The sequence below is a fragment of the Ictidomys tridecemlineatus genome, chromosome 7 (genome assembly GCF_052094955.1).
Source record: "Ictidomys tridecemlineatus isolate mIctTri1 chromosome 7, mIctTri1.hap1, whole genome shotgun sequence".
Lineage (NCBI taxonomy): Eukaryota > Metazoa > Chordata > Mammalia > Rodentia > Sciuridae > Ictidomys > Ictidomys tridecemlineatus.
Genome location: NC_135483.1, coordinates 36,460,825 through 36,486,008, shown reverse-complemented (window position 1 = coordinate 36,486,008; position 25,184 = coordinate 36,460,825). Strand labels below are relative to the sequence as shown.

General features: G+C 32.6%; 1 protein-coding gene across 11 annotated transcripts in view; it reads left to right on the top strand.

Moving 5' to 3' along the window:
* The window catches only part of Vps13b (vacuolar protein sorting 13 homolog B), a 677,770-nt gene that overhangs the window by 42,153 nt on the left and 610,433 nt on the right, over positions 1-25,184 (top strand). For all 11 annotated transcript variants that reach the window (XR_013423897.1, XR_005737781.2, XM_078016874.1 and 8 more), the window contains 4 exons: positions 941-1,108; positions 3,948-4,129; positions 11,632-11,806; positions 18,777-19,045. Coding sequence is in view for 9 of the 11 variants with exons in the window: in XM_078016874.1 (XP_077873000.1) it covers positions 941-1,108; positions 3,948-4,129; positions 11,632-11,806; positions 18,777-19,045 (794 nt within the window). In the remaining 2 variants the exon portion in view is untranslated. The remainder of the gene's footprint in view (positions 1-940; positions 1,109-3,947; positions 4,130-11,631; positions 11,807-18,776; positions 19,046-25,184) is intronic.

Sequence of the window (25,184 nt, the reverse complement as noted above, 5' to 3'; positions counted from 1 at the left end):
GAATATAGTTAAATTCATCAGGATGATCATGTTTCACTTTTTTTCCCTTAGGCATAACTTTTGGATATTTTTATGGCTAAAGAGGGAAGAGGATGATTGTTGTTCATTCAAAAAGAAGCTCATCTTTTAATTTATTGTGTGTGTGTGTGTGTGTGTGTGTATCAAATATATCTATCTGATCAATATATGTTTAGGCTTAAGTATATTCTAGAGCACTTTTGGAAATTTTTGATTATCTTGAAGCCTTTTTAAAAAAATATTTATTTCATTGTAGATGGACACAATACTTTATTTTATTTTTATGTAGTGCTGAGGTTTTAACCCAGTACGTCGTACAGGCTAGGCAAGTGCTTTACCACTGAGCTATAACCCCAGCCCTGAAGCTTCTTTTTAACTATTACTTGCTGCATTCTTCTGCTTATCTTAAAAGAGCTATTAAATAATGATATAATTTTTAATAACTGTCATTTATTTAGTATTATTATGTTTTATAAGTAAGCATGTAGTAGGTATTGAAAATACAGCTGTAAAGAAGATAGATACTGTTTTCATACATACAATATAGCACCTTATAATAACATTGCTGCATTTTAAATATGTATACATGTTTATAAAATGGGCAGAAACCAGATAAAATATTTCTATAGTATAATCATTATATGGGGTTTAGCATTATATTTTAACAAAGATTAGGTGTCTGTGGTTTCTCTTAGTGCATGTATGCTTCATTATAGAACTTCTTGGTATAAGTTTTTGTTGAGTTGAATATGCTCCTTATTAACTGTTCACTTGAGCAAGTTTTTAACCTATGTGAACTTTTGATTCTTCTTTCTTAAATAATACCCACTTTTCACATCTGTTAAGTCTAACAGCAATTTAAGAATTAATTATTCATTGGTAGATTTGTGGCTAATTGGACCCTTTTTTTTCTACTTTATAGGGTATGTGCAAAGTCTGATTAGACGAGTTGTAAATAATGTAAACATTGTTATAAATAATCTCATACTAAAATATGTTGAAGATGATATTGTTCTTTCAGTCAATATCACTTCTGCAGAATGCTATACAGTGGGTGAATTATGGGATCGTGCATTTATGGATATTTCTGGTGAGTAAATGTCAAGAACATAGTATATTTTTTCCATAAATAAAGCAGTTGCCTTCATTTTTTAAAACCTTTTATTGCACAAGTTGGCTTTTGGGTGAATCTATTAAAAGCTTTTTGCCTCCAGTGTGTGTGGGGGGAATGTACATTTACAAATGTAGCGTATAATTATAGGAGGTTAATAAAATCTGAGATTAAGAACAAGTAGACTTGATTTTGAAGGTTCTTAATTTTTATTTCTTCTTACTTCATAATGCTTATTTCAAATGTGGTGCATAATATTTTGTAGGTCATGGGTTGAAACGATAAAAATTAAATATTTGCTTTGAATTTTTAATATTTTTGAAGAGGAAAAGGCAGCATGTTGCTTTCACAAAGCCTGCTAATGACAAACTAATATATCTGATTTATCTGTTTTAGGCTTATGTATAATCTACAGCACATTTGGAAAATTTTGATTATCTTAAAGCCTCTTTTTAACTATTAGTTGCTGCATTTTTCTGCGTATCTTAAAAGAGCTATTAAATAATGATACTTTTTTTGCTGGTTTTTACTTTTAAAAAATTGACTCTAATTTGTTATATACGACAGCAGAATGCATTACAATGCATAGTACACAAATAGAGAACAATTTTTCATATCTCTGATTGTACACAGAGTTACACCATTTGTGTCTTCACACATGTACTTAGAGTAATGATGTAATGAATAATAAAAAATTATTAATAAAATTAATAAAAAATTTTATTTTTTTAATTATTATTTTAAAAAATATTTATTTCTTAGTTTTCAGTGGACACAACATCTTTGTTTGTGGTGTTGAGGATCCAACTCGGGCCGCACGCATGTCAGGCGAGCGCGCTACCGCTTAAGCAACATTCCCAGCACCAATACGATTTAAAAAAAACATTTATTTAGTACTGTTTACTTCTGTTCTACAGGGTAGGTAGGCACTGTATTAAGTATCGAAAATGTAGCTGTGAAGAAAATATAAAATGTTTAGGTTTGTTGGGATAGGTATTATTAGTTATAATATATGCTTTATGGAATTGGATTTTTGAGTATCAAATCTATTGTAAGCACCTTTTGAAAATGTTACTTGAGATGGTGTGGTGTTTTTTTTTTTTTTTTTTCAGTTGCTAGCACTAACTGAGTTTGTATATGACCTTGGGTAAGTTTCTATATAACCTTGGGTGAACTATTCTCTGAGTTTCTTCATTTTTATATAGGAACACAATAGAACTTTCCTAATAGGTTTATATAGGATGGATTCCAACTAAAAAGCTTCTTCTCAACAAAAGAAACAATCAGGTGAATAGAGAGCCTACAGCTTGGGAGAAAATTTTTCCCACTTGCACATCAGAGCACTAGTATCTAGGGTATATAAAGAACTCAAAAAGCTAAACACCAAAAAAACAAATAACCCAATCAATAAATGGGCCAAGAAACTGAACAGACACTTTTCAGAAGATGATATAGACTCAATCAACAAATAAATGAAAAAAATGTTCAATATCTCTAACCATTAGAGAAATGCAAATCAAAACTACTCTTAAGATTTCATGTCACTCCAGTCAGAATGGTAGTTGTTAAGTAAACAAACAATAAGTGTTGGTGACCATGTGAGGGAAAAGACACACTCATACATTGCTGGTGGGACTGCAGATTGGTGCAGCCAATCTGAAAAGCAGTATGGAGATTCTTTGGAAAACATGGAATGGACCCAGCTATCTCACTCTTTGGTTTATACCCAGATGACTTAAAAACAGCATACTACAGGGACACAGCCACATCAGTGTTTATAGCAGCACAATTCACAATAGCTAAACTGTGGAACCAACCTAGATGCCCATCAGTAATGAATGGATATGGGAACTTTTGTGTATATATACAATGGAACATTACTCAGCATTAAAAGAGAATAAAATCATGACATTTGCAGGTAAATGGTTGGAGTTGGAGAATATCATGCTAAGTGAAGTAAGCCAGTACCAAAAAGCCAAATGCCAAATGTGTTCTTTGATATAAGAATGCTGATAAATAATGGGGATGGGGGCGGAGCAAGGGAGGAATAGATAACTTTAGATAGGGCAAACGGAAGGGAGGGAATGGGAGGGATTATGGGGGTAGGAAAAATGGTGGAATGAGTTAGACATCATTACTCTAAGTACATGAATGAAGTCACAAATGGTGTGATTGTACTTTGTGAACAAACAGAAACATGAAAAATTGTGCCCTGTATGTATAATATAAATTAAATTGCATTCTGTTGTTACATATAACAAATTAGAATAAATAAAAAATGATGTCTTTCATTAATGAGTGCTTGTTAAATGCTAATCCTATTGTTGTCTTTTACATTAATTTAAACATAAGTTTAAATAGCCACCGCTATTGACTATCATTGAACAATGTGGGTTTAAAGTAGCAGTGGCTTTTTAGTGGCTATACAAATACTAAAAAATGCTATTGTTTAGAAGTTTATTTCAGATTTGGGTTTTCAAGATGTTATTATCTTATTGTAGGAAAGAACTATGGTGAATATTTTTCTACTTTTTGTCTTCAGTTTTGGATACTTGTCATGCAATCTACTTAGGGGGCAATCTACTTAGGCCTCAGATTCTTTATACACATATTTTTTCCTATTTAATGTAATTGTTGGAATATTTAAATGATATAAAACATGAGAAATTCTTTTCATAGGATATGACATGCATTAAATGTTTCATGAATATTATTTTGCTGTATTTATTATTTTAATTGCTACTTGTACTAATAATTAATAGTTGCCCTTTTCCTCTAATTTTCATTTGTAATTAAAGTGTTTTTCTTTTCTTTGTAGCAACTGATCTGGTGCTAAGAAAGGTTATCAATTTTTCTGACTGTACAGTTTGTCTTGATAAACGAAATGCCAGTGGTAAAATAGAATTTTACCAGGACCCTTTACTGTACAAATGTTCCTTCAGAACTCGTCTACATTTTACATATGATAACCTAAATTCCAAGATGCCATCTGTTATTAAAGTAAGTGTCTCTTTTTCTGTAATTAAATAAACAAGTCTCTTTTGTTTATTGGCTCTTGTGCATGCTTACATGCACAAAGGAAAGACAAGAAAAAATTAATCTCATGAATATATATGGCATTCATTTTTATAAAGTTTTTTGTGTATTCATAATTTTTATATTTACAATTTTTTGTATGTGTTTAATATATTAGAAATATTTGGGGACAATCTTCTTGTTTTATATTGTTATAATTTCCATTTTTAAGTTTAGCTATTTATTAATGTTTCTCCTCAAGTTGATAGAAGAGATCTTATGAAAAAATAGCATGATCTGGATATAGCATGGTGGATCTGGGCATTAGGTGTATCCATAGGACACTAATTAAAAAAAATAGGAAACTGTAAATGGATTGAAGAAGTATCAGTGGGAAGGGGGGCGGGAATGAAGGGATGAGGGGGAATTACTAGGGACTGAATTCTAGTGATGTGTTCCACGTTTTTGTGATAATATCAGGGTTTGTCCTGGTGTTGTATATAACTAAGAAGAATTAAAAGAAAACAAAAACAAAACATGAGATTGGGGGTTCAGTTTTCAATACCACACAGAGAAATGTATACTCATAGTGGTCGAAATATCAGGAATCTATATTTTAATTCTTATAATTTCTTCAGCATGATTAGTTAACAATAGTTATTTTCTCTTTTTCTTAGATAATCTTATAAGGCTTTATATTGCTAACTTTAGTGTTCGTTGGTTTCAGAAGTTTTATGTTTTGATCCATGATTTCAATATATAATTAAAATTTTACAGTTTGGGAGTTTTTCAAAACATGTCTTTTGATTAACATGAAAATTTGTTGGTCTTTAAGTTAGCGGTATATATTTTCAAAGTGGTATATAAGTATAAATTCCGTCATATTTTGTTTCTTAATTGTTTTATGAATATCGTCCTGCTGCCTATTTTTCTCGGACGAATTCACACAATAACTTTGAGCTTATTAACTAAGTTTCAATGTGGGATACATTTTTATTATTGAATTACTTGCCTCTGATTACCATAATTCTGTGATAGGAAGACTGGCCCTAACTCTGAATAATAATAGTATTTCCTGCTTTTGTGTGCCTATATAAATATTGATTTTTACATAATTTATTAAAACATATTTTCATTATGTAGCTTTACCATACTTTTTATCTCTAAATAAAATCTGTTTGTTTTTCAGCCATCTTTATGTTACTTTTATCTTCTACCATGGTTTTTTCAAAACTATTATTTTTTCCTTCTATTTTTGAATTTGTTTCTTTGGCAAATATAGGTATGAAAAAATGTTAACTAAGCTTACTTTTTTTAGCCTTGGATGTTTTACTAATCTAGAGAATGAGAAGGAATGAGAAGGTACATTTAAAATATTTTGAAAGCAGGTAATGGGTGAGATCCAGCCCAGAATGCCCACACCAGCCCACCTGGGACCCAGGCTCTCAGAAGGCCTGGTTCACCCCTCCACTGGCAGGCCAGTTACCCGCCAGAGCCTAGCCTCTGGCGCAGGACTGTCTTTTCCAACCAGCAGACTACCACTGGAGGTTAAGCCTGTTGTCCCAGATCCACCCACAACAACTTGCATAGGAACTAGATCCAGGATGCAGTAGCATCCATTGAGGAACACCAGCAGGGTCCAGAAGCCCAACATCAAGGTGAGGTACAGACAATTTGCATGGGTACTATAAGAATATAGGGAACAAACTATTATATCTCAGATCCATATTGCAAGAAAGGAAGACACATAGACAACGTGAAAAAACAAAGGAGGAAAGTACCCCAAATACTATAATAACAGAATCCATGGGCAGTGAAGTTGATGAAATGTCAGAGAAGGAGTTCAGAAGGTTCATAATTAAAATGGTCTCTGAATTACAGAATGACCTAAATGAGCAAATACAGGCAAAATTTGATCACTCCAACAATGAGATAAGAGAGTAAATACAGGTAGCAAAAGATTACTTCAAGAGAGAGATAGAGACTCTGAAACAACAACAACAACAACAAACACAACCAGTCAGAAATCCTTGAAATGAAGGATACAATAAATTAAATAGAAAACTCAGTAGAAAGCATAACCAATAGACTAGATCACTTGGAAGAAAGAATGTCAGATAATGAAGACAAAGTATACAACCTGGAAAATAAAGTGGATCACACAGTGAAGATAGTTAGAAACTATGAACAGAATATCCAAGAATTATGGGACAGTTATGGGACAGCATCAAAAGACCAAATCTAAGAGTTATCAGGATAGAGGAAGGTTCAGAGTTTCAAACCAAAGGAATGCACATTCTATTCAATGAGATAATATCAGAAAATTTCCCAAGCAAGAAGAACAAATTGGAAAAACAAATACAAGAGGCTTACAGAACACCAAATGTACAAAATTACAACAGATCTACACCAAGTCACATTATAAAAAAAACGCCTAGCATACTGAATAAGGATAGAATCTTAAAAGCCGCAAGAGAGAAGAATTGGATCACATAGGGGGGCAACCTATTCGTATCTCAGCAGATTTTTCAACCCAGACTCTCAAAGCCAGGAGATCGTGGAACAACATATACCATGCCCTCAAATAGAATGGATGGCAAGCAAGAATCTTATATCCAGCAAAACTAAGCTTTAGATTTGGTGATGAAATAAAAACCTATGATAAACAAAAGTTAAAAGAATTTATAACTAGAAAGCCTTCACTACAGAACATCTTCAGCAAAATATTTCAAGAAGCGGAAATGAAACACAATGATGAAAATCAGCAGAGGGAGGGATTACACTAAAGGAAAATCTAAGAGGAGAAACCAAGTCATGTTAAATACCAAAAATAAACAAAAATGTCTGGGAATACAAATCATGTCTCAATAATAACCCTGAATGTTAATGGCCAAAACTCACCAATCAAAAGACAGTACAGCAGATTGGATTAAAAAAAAAAAAGCCCCAACAATATGCTGCCTCCAAGAAACTCATCTCATAGAAAAAGGAATCCACAGACTGAAGGTGAAGGGTTGGGAAAAATCATACCACTCACATGGACTGTGGAAGCAAGCAAGGGTTTCCATCCTCATATCAAATAAAGTAGACTTCAAACTAAAGTCAATCAAAAAGGATAAAAAAGGAGGATAGTACATACTGCTCAATGTAATCATACACCAACAAAAATTAACAATTATAAATATATATTCCCCAAACAATGGAGCATCTATGTTCATCAAACAATCTTTTCTCAAATTCAAGAGTCAAATAGATCACAACACAATAATTTTGGGTGACTTTAACACACCTCTTTCATCACTAGATACATCTTCCAAACAAAAGCTGAACAAAGAAACTGTAGAACTCAATAATACAATCAATAATTTAGACTTAACTGACATATATACAATGAAAACTACAGAACCCTAAAGAAAGAAATCAAAGAAGACCTTAGAAGATGGAAAGATCTGCTTTGTTCTTGGATAGGCAGAATTAATATTACCAAAATGATCATACTAGCAAAAACATTATACAAATTTAATGCAATTCTGATCAAAATTCCAATGACATTCCTCACAGAAAAAGAAAAAGCAATCATGAAAATCTTCTGGAAAAATAAGAGACCCAGAAAAGCTAAAGCAGGAAGAGTGAAACAGGTGACATCAGTACATCAGACCTTAAACTATAATACAGACCAATAGTAACAAAAACAACATGGTATTGGCACCAAAACAGACTGGTGGTAGACTAGTGGTACAGATTAGAGGACACAGAACCTAACCCACAAAATTACATTTTTCTTTTATTAGACAAAGGTTCCAAGAACATGCATTGGAGAAAAGATAGCCTCTTTAAAAAATGGGCTGGGAAAACTGTAAATCCATATGCAACAAAACGAATTTAAACCCCCATCTCTCACCATGCATGAAACTCTACTCGAAATGGATCAAGAATTTAGGAATACAACCAGAGACCCTGTGTCTAATAGAAGAAAAAGTAGGCACTAATCTCTATCATGTGGGATTAGGCCCCAACTTCCTTAGTAAGACTCCTGTGGCAAAAGAAGTAAAATCAAGAATCAATAAATGGGATGCACTCAAACTCAAAAGTTTCTCAGCAAAAGAAGCAATGTGTGAGGTGAATAAAAAGCCTTCATCTTGGGATCAAATCTTTACCCCTCACACATCAGATAGAGCACTAATCACTAGGGTATATGAAGTGGTGAGTTCAAAAAGCTAAACACCAAGAAAACAAATAACCCAATCAATAAGTGGGCTAAGGACCTGAAGATGTACTTCTCAGAAGATGATATACAGTCAACAAAAATATGAAAAAATGTTCGTCACCTCTAGCAATTAGAGAAATGCAAATCAAAACCATTCTAAGATTTCATCTCACTCCAGTCAGAATGACAGCTATTATGAAGACAAACAACAATAAGTGTTGACAAGGATGTGGGGAAAAAGGTACGCTTATACTCTGCTGGTGGGATGCAAATTGGTGCAGCCTATATGGAAAGCAGTATGGAGGTTTCTTGGAAAACTGAATGGAATCACCATTTGACCCAGCTATCTGTCTCCTGGGTCTATACCCAAAGGACTTAAAAACAGCATACTACAGGGACACAGCCACATCAATGTTTATAGCAGCACAATTAATAATTACTAAACTGTAGAAGCAACCTAGATGCTCTTCAGTAGAAGAATGGATTAAAAAATGTGGCATATATACACAGTGGAATATTACTTAGCCATAAAAGAGAATAATATAATGGCATTTGCAGGTAAATGGATGGAGGAGAAACCAAGTCATGTTAAATACCAAAAATAAATAAAAATGTCTGGGAATACAAATCATGTCTCAATAATAACCCTGAATGTTAATGGCCTAACAACCTGGAAAATAAAGTGGATCACACAGTGAAGATAGTTAGAAACCATGGGCCTTGAGCTATAAAAATATGATCATTAAATTTATAATTTAATCTGATATATATTTTTTTTTACAGATTATGCCTTTCATGTTATATTTCTAAAGATTTCTTTGTTCCAACATAATTTTATTAGTTATCGACATTTTGTTCTAGTACTTTTATTTTTAAATCAATAAATTTTTGTGTTATTGAAAAAAAGTAGGTAATGGATGTTTGGAAATTTTCTTATATGAAATAATCTTATTGATCATTGGTGCAAATTTAATTGTATATTCTAGGATGTAGATAAATTGGAGCAAAGTAAAAATTGTGAACTTCAGGAAGAACTTTCTGTAGATATATATCATTGTGTGTTCTCAAAGTTGATTTGCATAACATTTCACTGTGAAATGTACATTAGTATAAATAAGCTTTCTGCAATGTGGTTTTTGATTCTGGTAATCACCACATATAGGGTATCACTGTATTATGTGCAAGTGAAATACATTTAAAAATTTTTTATTAGTACTTTAGTATAATATTTGCAATTTTTGATTAGACCTATGATTCTTTCAATTCTAGTTGTAGAAAATATATGTTAAAGAGATGTAGTTAATTCATTAATCACCTCAAAGACAGGGTAATTTCCAAATATTTGCAGATATCTTAATTTTTTTTAAAATATGCTTAAGTAGTTTTTGATTATATTGGTTCATATTTTTGGGTAGGTGTTTATAATTTTCCATATTTTGTGTGAAACATGACATAGAGACCTATATTTATGAGAAACAGATCATATGGGTACGTAATTTATTTATCATTTTCTCTACTTTCTAAAATTTACTTTGTAACTATTCAGAGGCATAGAAAGTCTGCAGATAAATAGTTGGCCACATCTCTGATTAATTTCTTAAGATAAATTCCTATATTTGTAAATATATTTAGAAAAATTTTAGCTGGGCACGGTGGTGCACGCCTGTAATCACAGTGGCTCAGGAGGCTGAGGTAGGAAGGTGGTGAGTTCAAAGCCAGTGTCAGCAAGTCAGTGAGACCCTGAATCTAAATAAAATACAAAATAGGGCTGGGGATTTGGCTCAGTGATTGAATGCCCCTGAGTTCAATCCCTGATACCACCCCCCAAATTTAAGACCTGTAATCGGGATTGTAGAATTATTTCTAGAGAGGTTTAATCAGGTTATGCTTTGATGAACATTAAGGGGAGTGCTTGTATGATACTCTTGTTAGCCTTATTTGTGATCATACTTTTTATTTTTTAAAACATTGCTAACCTATTGAGCAAAAAATAACACAAGTATATTGATGTTTTTTAGTGAGTTGGAATTTTGAAGGTCATTCTTTGTTCATATTTCTAATGAGGATTCATCTTGATGATTTCTAAAGAACTTTTAATGTATGTGTGAAGGATAAATTCTTTGTTCATTGATTTTGCTAAAATTGCTCATCACTGGTTCTGTTGGTAGAACACATTATTTATAAAAGGTTGTTACAGAAATCTCAACTAAGAAAAGCTTAGCAAGGTTACATAACTCCTTTTACTGCTTCTTTTCCCCACATTCAAAAAAAAAATCTCTTCATGGTTTATTCAGCATATTAGTTTTAGGTCAGTTTGAAGAGACCTTTCCTTTATATGAAATACAGTATTTTATACCCCTTCTCCCATATATATCATTCTCTCCTTCTTACTAATATAATTATTTTGGGCCTTGAGCTATAAAAATATGATTACCATTAATTACTTGTTTTTCATAGACACTCAAATACTAGTTAGTCAAAATAAGCCTAAGAAACTTGACTTCATGACTTAATTGATTTTCTTTCATGTTTATGTAACTGCAGGAAACCATTATACTGAAGCAGTGTTTATATTCCATTATGTTTCTTTAAGAATTTCGAATGTTATATATCCTTCTTCTTAGTAATTAATTCAATTTCTTATAATTGATTTATGTTACAAATTTTATGTCATATTTAAATATATTTAAAATTTGAAGAACTTTATAACATATTTCACTTGATTTTCTATATTTGACAGTAAAATTTTATTGTTTCCATACATAAATAGTTATTATTCTTTTATTACTTATTCTCAAACATATTACATATTCTCAAACATATGGTTTGAGAATGCATATGTGTTCTTTTTGGTTAATAAAATTGGGATAAGTGATTACTGTTTTACTAAAATGACATCATGAAATTTTCATTGTTGGTTTTGACAGAAATCTCCCACTTACCCCCATGGGGGAGAATAAGTATTATACTGTAGGTATTTGGTTACTTTTTTTTATGGAATAGTTATGTGTAAATCTAATGAAAATATATATCCTGTTTATTCTATTTGTATTTGCATTGTTAATCCATTTTTATCTGAAGTTTGCTAATCATTATAGCAAAAATTTACTTAATCTGTAAGCTTTAGAGTAAATATTATTTTGGCTTAATTTTTAGAAATTTGGTACATCAGTGTTTCTCAAATGATCTTGCATTTTAATACCTTTGAAATTTATTCTCTCATTTTAAAAGGTATTCCCATTAAATATGCTTTTGTTGCCTTTTGTTTTTCAAAATACAGATTCATACCTTAGTAGAAAGTCTGAAACTTTCTATCACAGATCAGCAGTTGCCTATGTTTATTCGTATAATGCAGCTTGGGATTGCTCTTTACTATGGAGAAATAGGCAATTTTAAAGATGGTGAAACAGAGGATTCTGCTTGTCACAATAAAGATATGTTAGGAAACATTACAGGTAAATACCGCAAAATTGAATATAGAATTGTCATTCTTAGAAAATGTTTTCCTCACTGGTAAAACGTTAAAAAACACAATAGTTTGAGTTATATATTCCATTGTGTGTGTGTGTGTGTGTGTGTGTGTGTGTATTTCTGCATAGTAAAAAAATAGTGTTGAGAATGTTTACTTATAAGTATATTTAAAGTGGTACAACTTAAAATTTCCTAGTAAAAAAATATTGGTATTTTTCTGCAAAGGCTAACTTAGTCATTTATTTAGTGGAGTTTTGTAATGTAGTTAGTGAAATGTATACTTCATTGAAGGATATTAAGTGTATCAAGTCAAGTCAGTTCATTCCAGTTTTATGAAATTCTATATGGAAAGCAGTGTGGTTTGTAGTGTAGGAAAATATATGTGCAATGTGAGATAAAATAGATGTGTTCTCTTCCCTTAAAATCTTAATGCCAAATGAATAGTTAAGTTTGATGAGATATAGTGGCAGAATGATAAACAGGTGTGAATGATCTGAAGTAGAAGGATGATGAAAGGAATGATTAATTTTAACTTGCTTTTGGATCTATGATTTAAATTTAAATCAATAATTAAAGGAAATAGAACCTTAAGAGCATTTAAAATTTAGGACAAATAATCCAATTTTAAAGTAGACAAATAAATATTTTTCCAAGGACCATAGATGGCCAACAGACACATACTAAAAAAAGATACTAAACATCATTGCCCATGAGAGGAGTGTTAATTAAAACCACATTGAGATGCCACTTTACAGCTACTAGGGTGAATGTAATAAAAAAGACATAACAACAAGTGTTGAAGATGTAGAGAAACTGAAACCTATATATGTTGTTTGTGGGAATGTAAAATAGGATATATGTTTCAGTAAACAATCTGGCAATTCTTTCAAAAGTTGAACATAGTTATCATATCCACTCCTTGGTATTACCAAGAGATTTCATAAATGCACAGCTATAAACTTGTATGTGAATATTCATGGCAGCATTATTCATAACAACTACAATCTGGAAACAACTCAAATATGCATCACTTGATGAATGGATAAACACATTATGGTATATACCTACACTACAGCCATACAAAGGAATTTAATACTGATTTGTACTTCAATATGAATGAACTCTGAAAACTTTAAGTAAAATTAGCCAGTCAAAAAGGAACATAGATTGTATGGTTCCAGTTAAATGAAATGTCTAGGGCTGGGGATGTGGCTCAAGCGGTATCGTGCTCGCCTGGCATGCGTGCGGCCCGGGTTCGATCCTCAGCACCATATATCAACAAAGATGTTGTGTCCGCCGAGAACTAAAAAATAAATATTAAAAAAAATTCTCTCTCTCTCTCTCTCTCTCTCTCTCTCTCTCTCTCCTCTCTCTCTCTTTAAAAATAAAATAAAATAAAATAAATTTCTTTAAATAAATAAATAAATAAATGAAATATCTACAACAGGCAGTTCTATAGAGGCAGTTCTATACAAAATAGCTTTAGTAACTAGGGGCTGAGAGGAGGAGAGAATAATTCCAAGTAGGTGGATTTCTTTTGGGGGTGATGAAAATATTTTGAAATTAATGGTGATAGTATATAATTTTGTTACCATTCTAAAAATTACTGAATTATGTACTTTTTTAAAAAGTATATTTTTTTAGTTGTTGATGGCCCTTTATTTTATTTATATATATGTGGTGCTGGGAATTGAACCCAGGGCTTCACACATGCTAGGCAAGTGCTATTCCACTGAGCCCCAACCCCAGCCCCAAATTATATACTTTTAAAGGGTAAATTTTACAGTATTTAAATATTAAGTCATTAAAAATTTTTACCTGGAAAGAAGTAAAAGAGCAATAACTACTAAGTTACTTTAAATAAATACCCCTTTATTTCACAGTGAATTCCTGTTAGTGAAGTTTCTGTTAGACAATGAACCCCTGAGACTGGAACATTGTCTAACACCTGGAACAAAACCCAGCATATAGAAGGTGCTTTATTCATATTTTTTTTCCTAGCATGACAAATTTCAAATATACAGAAAAACTGAGTTATTGTTTAGTGGACACTTACGTACTCACTATCTAGCTTCCACCATTTGTTTTTATTACATTTGCTACCACAGAGGTCTTAATATCCCTCTTTTTAAATACAACCAATAGTTTTACTGCCTTTCAAAGTAAGTTACAGCTAGTGCACTTAACCCCAAGACTTTATTGACTATTGTCAACCAGAGTTTGTTTATTAATGGGTCTTTGTATTATTTGGAAGGTTAAACTTATAATGTGAATGTGTAAATCTTAAGTATACTATTCACCGATTTTTAAAAAAATTTATAGTTGTAGATGGACAGCATGCCTTCATTTTATTTGTGTATATTTTTACGTGGTGCTAAGGATCGAACCAGGTGCCTCCCATGTGCAAGGCAAGCACTCTGCCACTGAGCTACAGCCCCAGTCCTATTCATTGAGTTTTGAGAAATACATATATCTGTGTTTTGCAAAACACTCACTAAGATATAGATCCTTAACATTTCAAAGAGTTCCTTATGTTCCTTTCCAATCATCGCCCCTATACCTGACTGCCTCTACTCAGGAAACTACTGTTTTAATTTTTTTTAACATTATAAATTAGTTGATTGATTCTAGGATTTCATATAAATGGAATCATACAGTATATTCTTTTTTGTGAAAGACTTTTGTTATATTCTTAGCCCATTTGCACCAGGGCTTTGTATGGCTGGAATTAAATTATACATGCTTCAATATGAACATACTCTGAAAGCATAAGTGAAAATAGCCAGTCACTATTAATGGTAGGTAGCAGAAAGACCAAAGAAAGTTCCTCAAGACAATGTGTGAAACATACGATTTATTAGGGAAAGCGTGCAAGAGATTAGTGACTGCTTCAAGAAGAGTTCAGGGGTGGTAGGCTGAACAGATAGCACCTCCACCTCTCAAGATGCTTCACCAAGCAGTACCTTTGTTCCCTGGTGGCTGGTTGTATGAGTGACAAGTTTCCTTTCCTCAGTGCCCTGAGTTATGCACTCATTTTGTCTCAGAGAGGGGTTTCATAGGGCTGCAGAGGCAGTGACATCATCAGGATTAGTGTGCTTACATAACCAACATCATAAGAAGGAATTATTCTTATATGCAACAAAATAGCTTTCTTTAGTTAACAATAACTTGCCCTAATTCCTAGGGTGCACAAGAGAAAGCTGGATTTTCCTTTTCAGGCTTGTTTTCACTGTTCCCTTTATTTGGCTTTTTTTTTTTTAAATTTATTTTTTATTTTTTTTAATTTTTTTAACACAGAGGGGGCAGTCGGGCATTTAGGGAGTTGTTATTTTCTTGTTCTCCTTTTTATTTAGGGATGATACAGCTTTTTTTTTTTTTTTGTAAGCATAATGTTTTTGGAATTTTTCTGGGTGTTGCATGTATTGGTCATTTCCCCCCTTCTTATTACAAGAAACATTGTCTGAATAAACCATCTAACTATACCACAGTTTCTTTTCCCCACCCCATTTTCCTGTTGATTAACAGAGGTTTTATAGTTTTGAATTGTTTCTAGGTTTTGGCTACTGTAAATTAGGTTTCCAGGAACTTTCTTGCAAAAGTTTCATGTAGAGTTGTGCTGTTCTTTCTTTTTGGTAAATACCTAAGAGTTAGAATTATATGTTTTAGGTTTTTAAAAAACTACCTGGATTAGACACATTTCTATCACTACTAATAATACCTAGATAATCAACTTATAAAGGGAAAAGGTATATTTTGGCTCATACTTTTGAAGCTTTTATTCCTTGATGGACTGATCCCATTTGCTTTGGGCTTGTCATAAAGCAGCACATCCTGATGGGAGCAAGTGTTGAAGCAAAATGGCTCACTTGGTGGACAAGAAGCAAAAGAGAAAGGAAGGGATGAGGTCCCACTATCCCCTTGCAAGGCATACATTCAGTTACCCAAAATCTTTCTACCAGACCCTACCTACTAAAGATTCCTCCACTTCCCAATAGTGCCTCTCAGGATAGCTATCCTTTAACAACATGTGGATCTCTGAGGGACACTTACCTAAACCATAGCACTACCTCACCTTTTTTCCAAAGTAGTTGTACCATTTTACATTCCTGTCAACAATGAGTGTTTCTAGTTGCTTTCTATCTTTATAACATATGGTGTGGTCATCATATTTTTCCTTTTTGCCATTCTGATCTGTGTGTTGTGGTATCTCATGGTTTTAATTGCTATATTTTTCATAAGTAAATAATTTGAATTTTTTCATGTTCGTGTTGACCTTTAATAAATCTACCTTTGTGAAATGTATGTTAAATAAATTTAAGAACTTTTAAAAACTATTTTTGGGCTTCTTTAGTGGTTTGTAAGAGTTCTTTGTTTATTCTGAATTCAAATTATTTTCTTTGACAGTTTGTGATTTGCGTAATAATATTTTTTTCCCTCATAGTGGGGATCAAACCCAAGGCCTTTCACACACTAGACAAGTACTTCAGTGCTGAGGCATGTCCCCAGCTCATTGCCCCTTCATTTATTAGTAGGTATCTCTTGAATAGAAGTTTTAAATTTTGATAAAATGTAATTTTCAAATTTCTTTTATAATTTGCTTTTTGTGACCTAAGAAAATGACTAGGTTTTTCTTGTTTATTAAGAGAGAAAGAAAGCAACTCCACTGTTTGATTTCAGTGACATTTGAATTAGTTTTCTTGTATTTTTTAAAGCATGGACCCTTAACCTTTTTTCGGGGTGTGTGCCAGGGATTCCTTTGACATTTTGGTAAAACCTGTGAACTTTTTGTCAGAAAGTTTTAAGCATCTTCATTATGATGTTCCTTAGGATTATATCTTTATGTTACTTGTAGTTGCAGGTTTTATATCTGCGGGTTTACAGTTTATATGTGTAAAAATTTTGGCCATTATGTCTTCAAAAAGTTTTTATTTCCTGGTCTATTTTTTTAGGGACTCCATTTCTATGTATGTTATTGTGCTTAATGTTTGAGAGTTGCTATTTATGTTCTTTTATCCATTTTATTTTTCTGTTTCATTTTGGATAGTTTCTATTTCAATTAAAATTTACTAATCTTTGTTGTCTAATCTGTTGGTCACATCTAGTATATATTTTATATATATGAAATTTTTATAAATGTATAAACATACATATATTTTATTTTTATCTTTAGAAGTTCAATTTGGGTTTCATTTTATACTTCATGTCTCTCCCCTTAACATGTTTACACTTTCTTGAACATATGCATTTATTTGTATAGTTGTTTTAATATTTCTGTTTGCTTATGCTATGATCTTTGTGAATTCTAGATACATTTCTGTTGATTGACATTCCCCTCATTATGGAATATATTTTCCTTCTTTTTCGCTTCTCTAGCATTTTTCTTTTTTTGGGGTACTAGAGATTGCATTCAGGAGCTCTCTATTTCTGAGTGCTTTGGGTGTATCCCTAGCCCTTTAAAATTTGAATTTTTTTTTGAGACAGGGTTTACTAAGTTTCCCAGGCTTGGCTAGAACTTCTGATTCTCCTTCTGCTTCAACCTCCTGAGTAGCTTGTATTACAGGCATGAGCCACCATGCCTGGCTTTTTTTTTTTTTTTTTGGTGAGTCAGGGTCTTGCTAGTTGTCCAGGTTCATTTTAAACTCTTGGACTGAAGTGATCCTCCTGCCTCATTTACCTGAATAGCTGGGACTGTGGGCACTTACCAGTCTGTACCTAACTCCCCAATAATTTTTAATTGGATGTCAGACATTGTAAATTTTGCCTTGTTGGGTGCTGGATTTTTTTTGTTCCAACAATTATTTCAGTTCCCTGGAAACAGTTAAAGTCTTTAAGGCTTGTTTGTAGGTTTGTTAGATGGGATCAGAATAGTCATTTGCTTAGACCCATTTTTTTTGTTTGTTTTAGTTGTAGATGGACACAATATCTTTATTTTATTTATTTATTTTATGTGATGCTGAGGAACGAACCCAGGGCCTCACACATGTGAGGCGAGCACTCCACCGCTGAGCCCTAACTCCAGCCCCTGCTTATGCCCATTTTATTCTCATTACTAAGATAGTAACTCTTCTACTTGATGAATTAAGAGCACTTGCCTAGCATGTGTGAGGCACTGAAATTCTCAGCACTGCATATAAATAAATTTTAACAAAAGGTCCATCAACAACTAAAAAAGTATTCAACAAACAAACCTGAGTCAGTGATTACCACTTTAGTTTTAATGGTTAGACAAGAGGGGTCTAGAGACCAGTTCTGTATACCCAAACTGGTCATTGTTTTCCCGTGCTGAAGTGACGTGATTTCTTATTTTATAACTGATAATCAGTTTAAAATTGATGATTTCCAATTTGACATTTTACTAGGAATAAATTAATGAGTGGTTGGAATCTATATCTTTAGTCTGCCAATTCATGACTGATAGAATTTCTTTTCTGAAATTTTTTTAGAATAGGAAAAGTATGAATATATCTTATCCACTAATAAGAGTCACCAACATCATTATTTTTCTTAACTGCCTATAAAGTTACTTCTTTGTAACATTTAGTTTTATTCTTTTGGATAATTTTTGTTTTGGTGGATATGTTTTGTCTAGAAATACTTGTCATTTTTCTCAGTTGGATGCATTAGGAAATGAGGAACTTGGATCATTCTGGTATTAGGTTTCAGTCTTTCAACACATTATTCTTATTTTTGAGAAGCAAGTGTTTGTGGATGGGACTTTAAGTTATCTTATTCTTTTATTTATTAAAAACACTTAAAATTATGTGTAGTTGATAAAGTGTTATCCACATTACATTAACCCTAACTTATAAAGACTGACACAATACAACATAAAACCTTGAGAGTGACATTGTTTTCAAATGATAATATTAATGCATGATTTTAAAATGAGATTTAGATTTCTTTTTTAAAATTGTTTTCTTAATTTATTTAAATCAGCTTTATTTTGATTCCTAGGTGCTGAAGATGAAACAAGAATAGATATGCAGTATCCTGCTCAGTACAAAGGCCAAGAGTTGTATTCACAACAAGATGAAGAGCAGCCACAGGGATGGGTATCCTGGGCTTGGTCATTTGTACCTGCAATTGTGAGTTATGATGATGGTGAGGAAGACTATACTGGGAATGATTCTACATTAACCATACATCAGCAGAAAGTACAGACTTTGAAGGATCCTATTGTTTCTGTAGGATTTTACTGCACAAAAGCAACTGTGACTTTCAAAGTAGGTGTATTTTCTTTTGCTGCTAATATCTCCTTTCAACTTTAATGCTTAAATTTTTATTGCTAGTAAGATTCTTGATTAACAAAATGTTGTTTTGTACTCAGTAGACATAATAAAACAATTTTTTTTTTTACTGTTTTTCAATTGGGGTATTATAGTAACACGTAAAAGTAGAATTCATTTTGATATATATACATGTAGCATAATTTGGCCAATTACAATCCATAGTGCCTCCCTCCCCTTTCCCATCCCTCTAGCATATACCTTGATCCCCTTCCTCTATCTATCTCATTGTGATCCCTTCTATTTTCATGGGATACTCCTTTTTAATAATTTCTCATTTCTCTCCAGTTTCCACATATCTGAGAAAATATTTGACATGCTAAGTGAAATAAGCCAGATGCAGAAACCTTCTACGTCTGGCTTATTTCACGTAGCATGTTGTTCTCCATTTCTGTCATTGACTAGCAAATGTTATAATTTCATTCTTCTTTATGGCTGAGTAAAACTCCATTATGTGTATACACCAAATTTTCTTATCCATTTTTCTGTTAATAGGCAACAAGCCTGGTTCCTTAACTTTAGTATTGTGAATTATGCTGTATAAACATTGATTTGTATGTGTCACTATCGTGTACTGACTTTCTTTCTTTTAAACAGATACCCAGGGTGGGAGAGTGAGAGATATGCTTGTTCCATTCTTGGTCTTTTGAGAAATCTCCATATTGTTTTCCAGAGTGGTTGTGCCAATTTGCAGTTCCACCAACAATGTGTGAGGGTACCTTTTTCCCCCACATCCTCATCAGCATGTATTATTATTTGTATTCTTGATGATTGTCATTCTAACTGGAGTGAGATGAAATCTCAATGTAGTTTGCAGCATACCTTCGTGGATATGTTGGAGTGGTGACCTGATGTTTTCTTCTAGTAGATATGCTGTTCCCAGTTTAATTCCTAGTTCTCTGATCCTTTCTGAGTTGACTTTTTTTTACAGGGTGAGAGCATATGTTTTTCTAGAATATGTTTTTGGCACCTTTGTCAAGGATCGGATGATTGTATGTATGTGGATTTGTCTGTGTCTTGTATTCCATTTGTCTTTGGGTCTGTTTTAAAGCCAAGACCATGCAGTTTTTGATAATATAGCTCTGTAGTAGTATAATTTGAGGTCCACTAGTACTGTGATGCCTGCAGCATTGCTCTTCTTGCTTAGGATTGCTTTGGTTATTCTGGGTCTCAATTGTTTTTTTTTTTTTTTTTTAAAATTTTTTGGTGGTAGATGGACTTTTCTTTTATAATTTATTTATATGTGGTGCTGAGTATTTAACCCAGTACCTCACACATGCTAAGCAAGCACTCTACCACTGAGCTACAACTCCAGCCCTTGGGTCTCTATTCTTCCAAGTGAAATTTAGGACTATTTTTTTCTAGTCCTGTGAAGAATGTCATTGGTATTTTAATGAAGATTGCTTTAATTCTGTAGAATGCTTTTGGTAATATGGCCATTTTTACAGTATTAATTCTATCTATCAAAAAATGTGGTAGATCTTTCCATCTTCTGAGATCTTTATTTAGTCTTTAAATTTCTTATTCTATAACTTTTATTATCATGATCTTTCACTTCATTGATTAGATTAATTACCAAGTATTTTATTCTGTTTGAGGCTTGATAAATGGAATTATTTTCCTTATTTCTTCTCAACTTATTAGTGGAGTATAAGAAAGTTATTCATTTCTGTATGTTGCTCTTGTATCCTGCTACTTTGATGAATTTGTTTTTCAGCTCTAAAAGTCTTTGATTTTTGGGGGGTTTTCTAAGTATAGGATTCATGTTACCAGCAAGTAGAGGTACTTTGCTGATTTAGTTTTCTATTTGTATCCCTTTAATTTTTTTTCTTGCCTGATTGCTTTGGTGAGAGTTTTTATGAACTGTGTTGAATAGGAGTGATGAGGGTGGATATCCTTACCTTGTTCTTAATTTTAGAGGAAACACTTTGACTTTTTCTCCATTGTATATGATGTCATCTTTATGTTTATCATATATATCCTTTATGATATTAGATAAGTTCGTTCTATCCTTACTGTCCTCAGTGTTTTTAATATGAATGAGTGCATTATTTTGTTGGAAGAATTTTCTGCCTGTTTTGAAATGATCATGTGATGTTTATCCTTAACTCTCTATGTAGTGAATTTTCTTTGTTGGAAGACTTAAAATTAGTCTTGTTGCTTGATATTTGTTTGTTTAGATTTCCATATCATCTTAGTTCAGTTTTGGTAGGTCATATGTGTCTCGAAATTTTGTCAACATTATCTAGATTTTCCATTTTATTATAAGTTTTGAAAAATAGTTGCTAATGATCCTGGATTTCAGAAATATCTGTGGTGATGTCTTATTTTGCACCTCTAATGTTGATTTTTTTTTTCCTTTGATTGGTTTGGCTAAGGGATTTAACAATCTTGTTTATCTTTTCAGAGAAGCAACTCTGTTGTATTGATCATTTGTATCTTTTTTATTATCAATTTTGACTTTGACAATTGTTCTGTCTTCTACTGATTTAGGAATTAGTTCTTGCTTTTCTAGCATGATGAGATTTAACATTAGAATATTTATTTGCTATCTTTAAGTTTTATGTAGACACTCAATACTATAAACTTTCTTCTTAGAACTGCTTTTATACAATCCTCGAGATTTTAATATATTGTTTCTCTTTTCTCACTTGTTTGAGAACATTTTCTCCCTCTATTTTTTTGTGACCCATTCCTTGATCAAAAACATATTATGCAATCTCCACATGTTAAATTGATTTTTTTTTGTTATTAATTTTTCATTTCATTCTATTATAGTCTAATAAGATGCAAGAAATTAACTTGTTATTTTATATGTATTTCATAAGAGTTTTTGTGTGTCCTAAAACATGATCTGTGTTTGAGAATGTTTCATGTTCAACTGAGAAGTGATTTCAGTTGTTGCTATAGATGTCTGTTTGATCCATTTGATTAGTAGTATTTTTTTTTTTTTAAATTTCTGAAGAATCTTTACTTAGTTTGTCTGCATGATCTATCTTTTGGTGAGAGTGGTCAATTGAGATTACACACCATTTTTGTATTAGGGGTCTCTGTGAGCCTTTTGTCAAGTGGAGCTTATTTTATGTAATTATTAGCATTGATATTTGGGACATAAATATTTAAAATCTTTATATCTTGTTGGATAGTTCCCTTAACCAGTATAAACTGATCGTTTTTGTCTCTCTTGATTAATTTTGGCTTGAAGTCTATGTTGTCAGGTATGAGAGTAGCTACTCCTGCTTGCTTTCAGTCTCTGTTTGCATGAAATATCTTTTTCTAATTTGTTTACCTTTAGCCTGTGAATGTCTTTGCCTGTAGATAAGTCTCTTATAAACAACATATGTTTGGGTCATGTTTTTAAATCTACTGTGCCAGTTCATTTCTTTTACTTGGAGAGTTGAGACCATTTACATTCAGTGTTATAGAGAGATGGTTTTTATTTAATTTCTTCTGCATGTAATATTTCACTAAGTATTTTCTGTTGAGCTGGCTTAGAAGTTATGAATTTGTTTAGTTTCTGCTTATCTAGGGAGGTTTATATTTCATCTTTAATTCTAAAGGATAATTTTGCTGAATATAGCAACCTTGGTGGCAACCATTATCAGTCAATCATTGGTATATATTTTCTAGGGCCTCCTGGATTTTAGAGTCTGAACTGAGAGGTTAGCAGAAAGTCTAATTGAATCATCTCTGAATATTACCCATGTTGTTTCTCCTGTGGCTTTTAGAATTCTATCCTTCTGTATCTGTATATAGGCGTTTTAATTACATTTTGTCTTAAGGTATTTTTTGATCTTGTCTATTTGGATTTCTAAATACCTCTTTGATTTGGATTTTCATATCATCCACAAAGTTTAGAAAATTTTCTGATAGTATGTCACCGAAAAGTTTCTGTATTCCTTTACTTTATATTTTGTTGCCTTTTTCTAAGCCAGTGATTGTAGATTATCTCAGTTGTTTTCAATATTCTGATCATGGTCTGTTAACATATTTTCTTTCTTGATGACTATTTTCAAGATTATATGCCTTCTCTTTGAGGCCTGAAAATGGGTCTTCTGTGTGGTCTAATCTGTGGATGGTGCTTTCAAGTGAAGTTTTAATTTGATTGAGTCTTTCATTTCTAGGATTTATGTTTGGTTGTTTTTCAGAGTCTCTCTTTTTATTGAAATGTTCTTTCATTTCCTGAATTTTCTCGTTTGTTTTTTAAATATTCTTTTAGTTTATTGATCATTTTAAGTATCAACTTTCTGAACTCCTCATTTGAAATTTCCTCCATCATAGTGTCAGTGGGGTCAGTTGTTGAATTCTTGTGAGCTACTTGGGGTGATTTATTTCTTTGCACTTTGATATCATTAGTATTTCTACCCATCTGTTGGGATGATTATTCTACTTTTATAGAAGAAACTTTTTGGTGAGTGCTTTCTCTTTACTAAGTGTCCTAGTCTGAGTGAATCTAAGTGTCAGTATTCCTACTCAGTGTGCTCCTGCTGCTGAATTCAGTATCAAGCTCCACTGTGAGAGACAGATAGTAATCTCTATTATCTGCAATTACTTCAGAATGAAGCCTTATGCTAATTAGCTTTAAAAAGAAGTTTTTTTTTTAAGAGAGAGAGAGAGAGAATTTTTTTTAATATTTATTTTTTTAGTTTTCTATTGGTGATAAGAGTTACAAAGAAAAACCAGGGAAGAAGAATAGAAAAGAAAGAGGATTATGTAACTTAAAATTGAATGATCAGGAAAGGTTTTTATTGTGAAAGGGATATTGAAGCAAGGATTTATAATGATCATGAATTTGTAGAGGCACCAGTCATTGTGGTTGTGCTTTTCTCTGGTCATATTCCACTACTTGAGTAAAGGTGAATGAATGATGAAGGTAAGGTAGAGGACAAGATCTTTGTAGGAGTGGAGGTAAAGAAACTGAGAGATCAGACTTTAAGATCACCCTCTCCGTGAATATTGAAATCACCAGGAATCATGACAATGATAAAGTAATGTGAGAGAGAATCCAAACCAAAATCTTCATAGAATAAATAGAATGACTTGGAAATTGCTTTGACTGCAACAAGGAAGGGTGGAGAGTCATACCACTTGTTTAATATTTTTGCTGTATGTTTTAAAATGCTGCTGTTAGTAACACTGTGTTACATATGTTTTAGCAGGTGTATATATATGTTAAGAATTTCTCCAGGTAGAGTCTTTCTGTTTGAATGAACCAGTCTTCCTTCTTTCCAACAAGCCTACCTGACTTTCTTCCTTCCAATTGAATCCAGGGGCACTTAAACCACTGAGCCACATCCTCCTACCTTTTTATTTTATTTTATTTTGGGGGACAGGGTCTCACTGCATTGCTTAGGGCCTCACTAAGTTGCCAAGGCTGGCCTTGAATTTGTGATCCTCCTGCCTTAGCCTCTTAAGTTCCTGGGATTATAGGCCTATGCTGCTTTGTCTGGCTCCTCTTTAATTCCGCCCCCCCCCCTTTCTTTGTTTACCATGTACTTTTTTTTTTTTTTTAAATAGAGAGTGAGGGGGGGGAGGGAGAGAGAGAGAGAGAGAGAGAAAGAGAGAGAGAGAGAGAGAGAGAGAGAGAGAATTTTTAATATTTATTTTTTAGTTCTCGGCAGACACAACATCTTTGTTGGTATGTGGTGCTGAGGATCGTACCTGGGCCGCACGCATGCCAGCTGAGCGCGCTACCGCTTGAGCCACATCCCCAGCCCCTACCATGTACTTTTAAAATCTTCTTTCTTGCTGCTTCTCTTTGGTCTGACTTTAAAATATTGGCATATGGGACTTGGTCTTTAGCCTTATTGTATATGGTTCTTAAAGTGGTATAATTTGATCATATGTAGTTGCTGACAGAGTACCAGATTTTTGCCTCCAGTCTTTACTTTGAGCTTTAGAATTTAGTTCCCTATTTTGTATTATTTTTGAACTATTTTGTCATCACTTGCATATCTAATAGTCATTAATTCCAGTCAAAAACAGAACACTTATAATGAATTGCAACATTATTCACTCACTTGCTTAGACTTCAGCAATTATATCTTTTTTTCTTCTACCACATCCAGTTCATCAG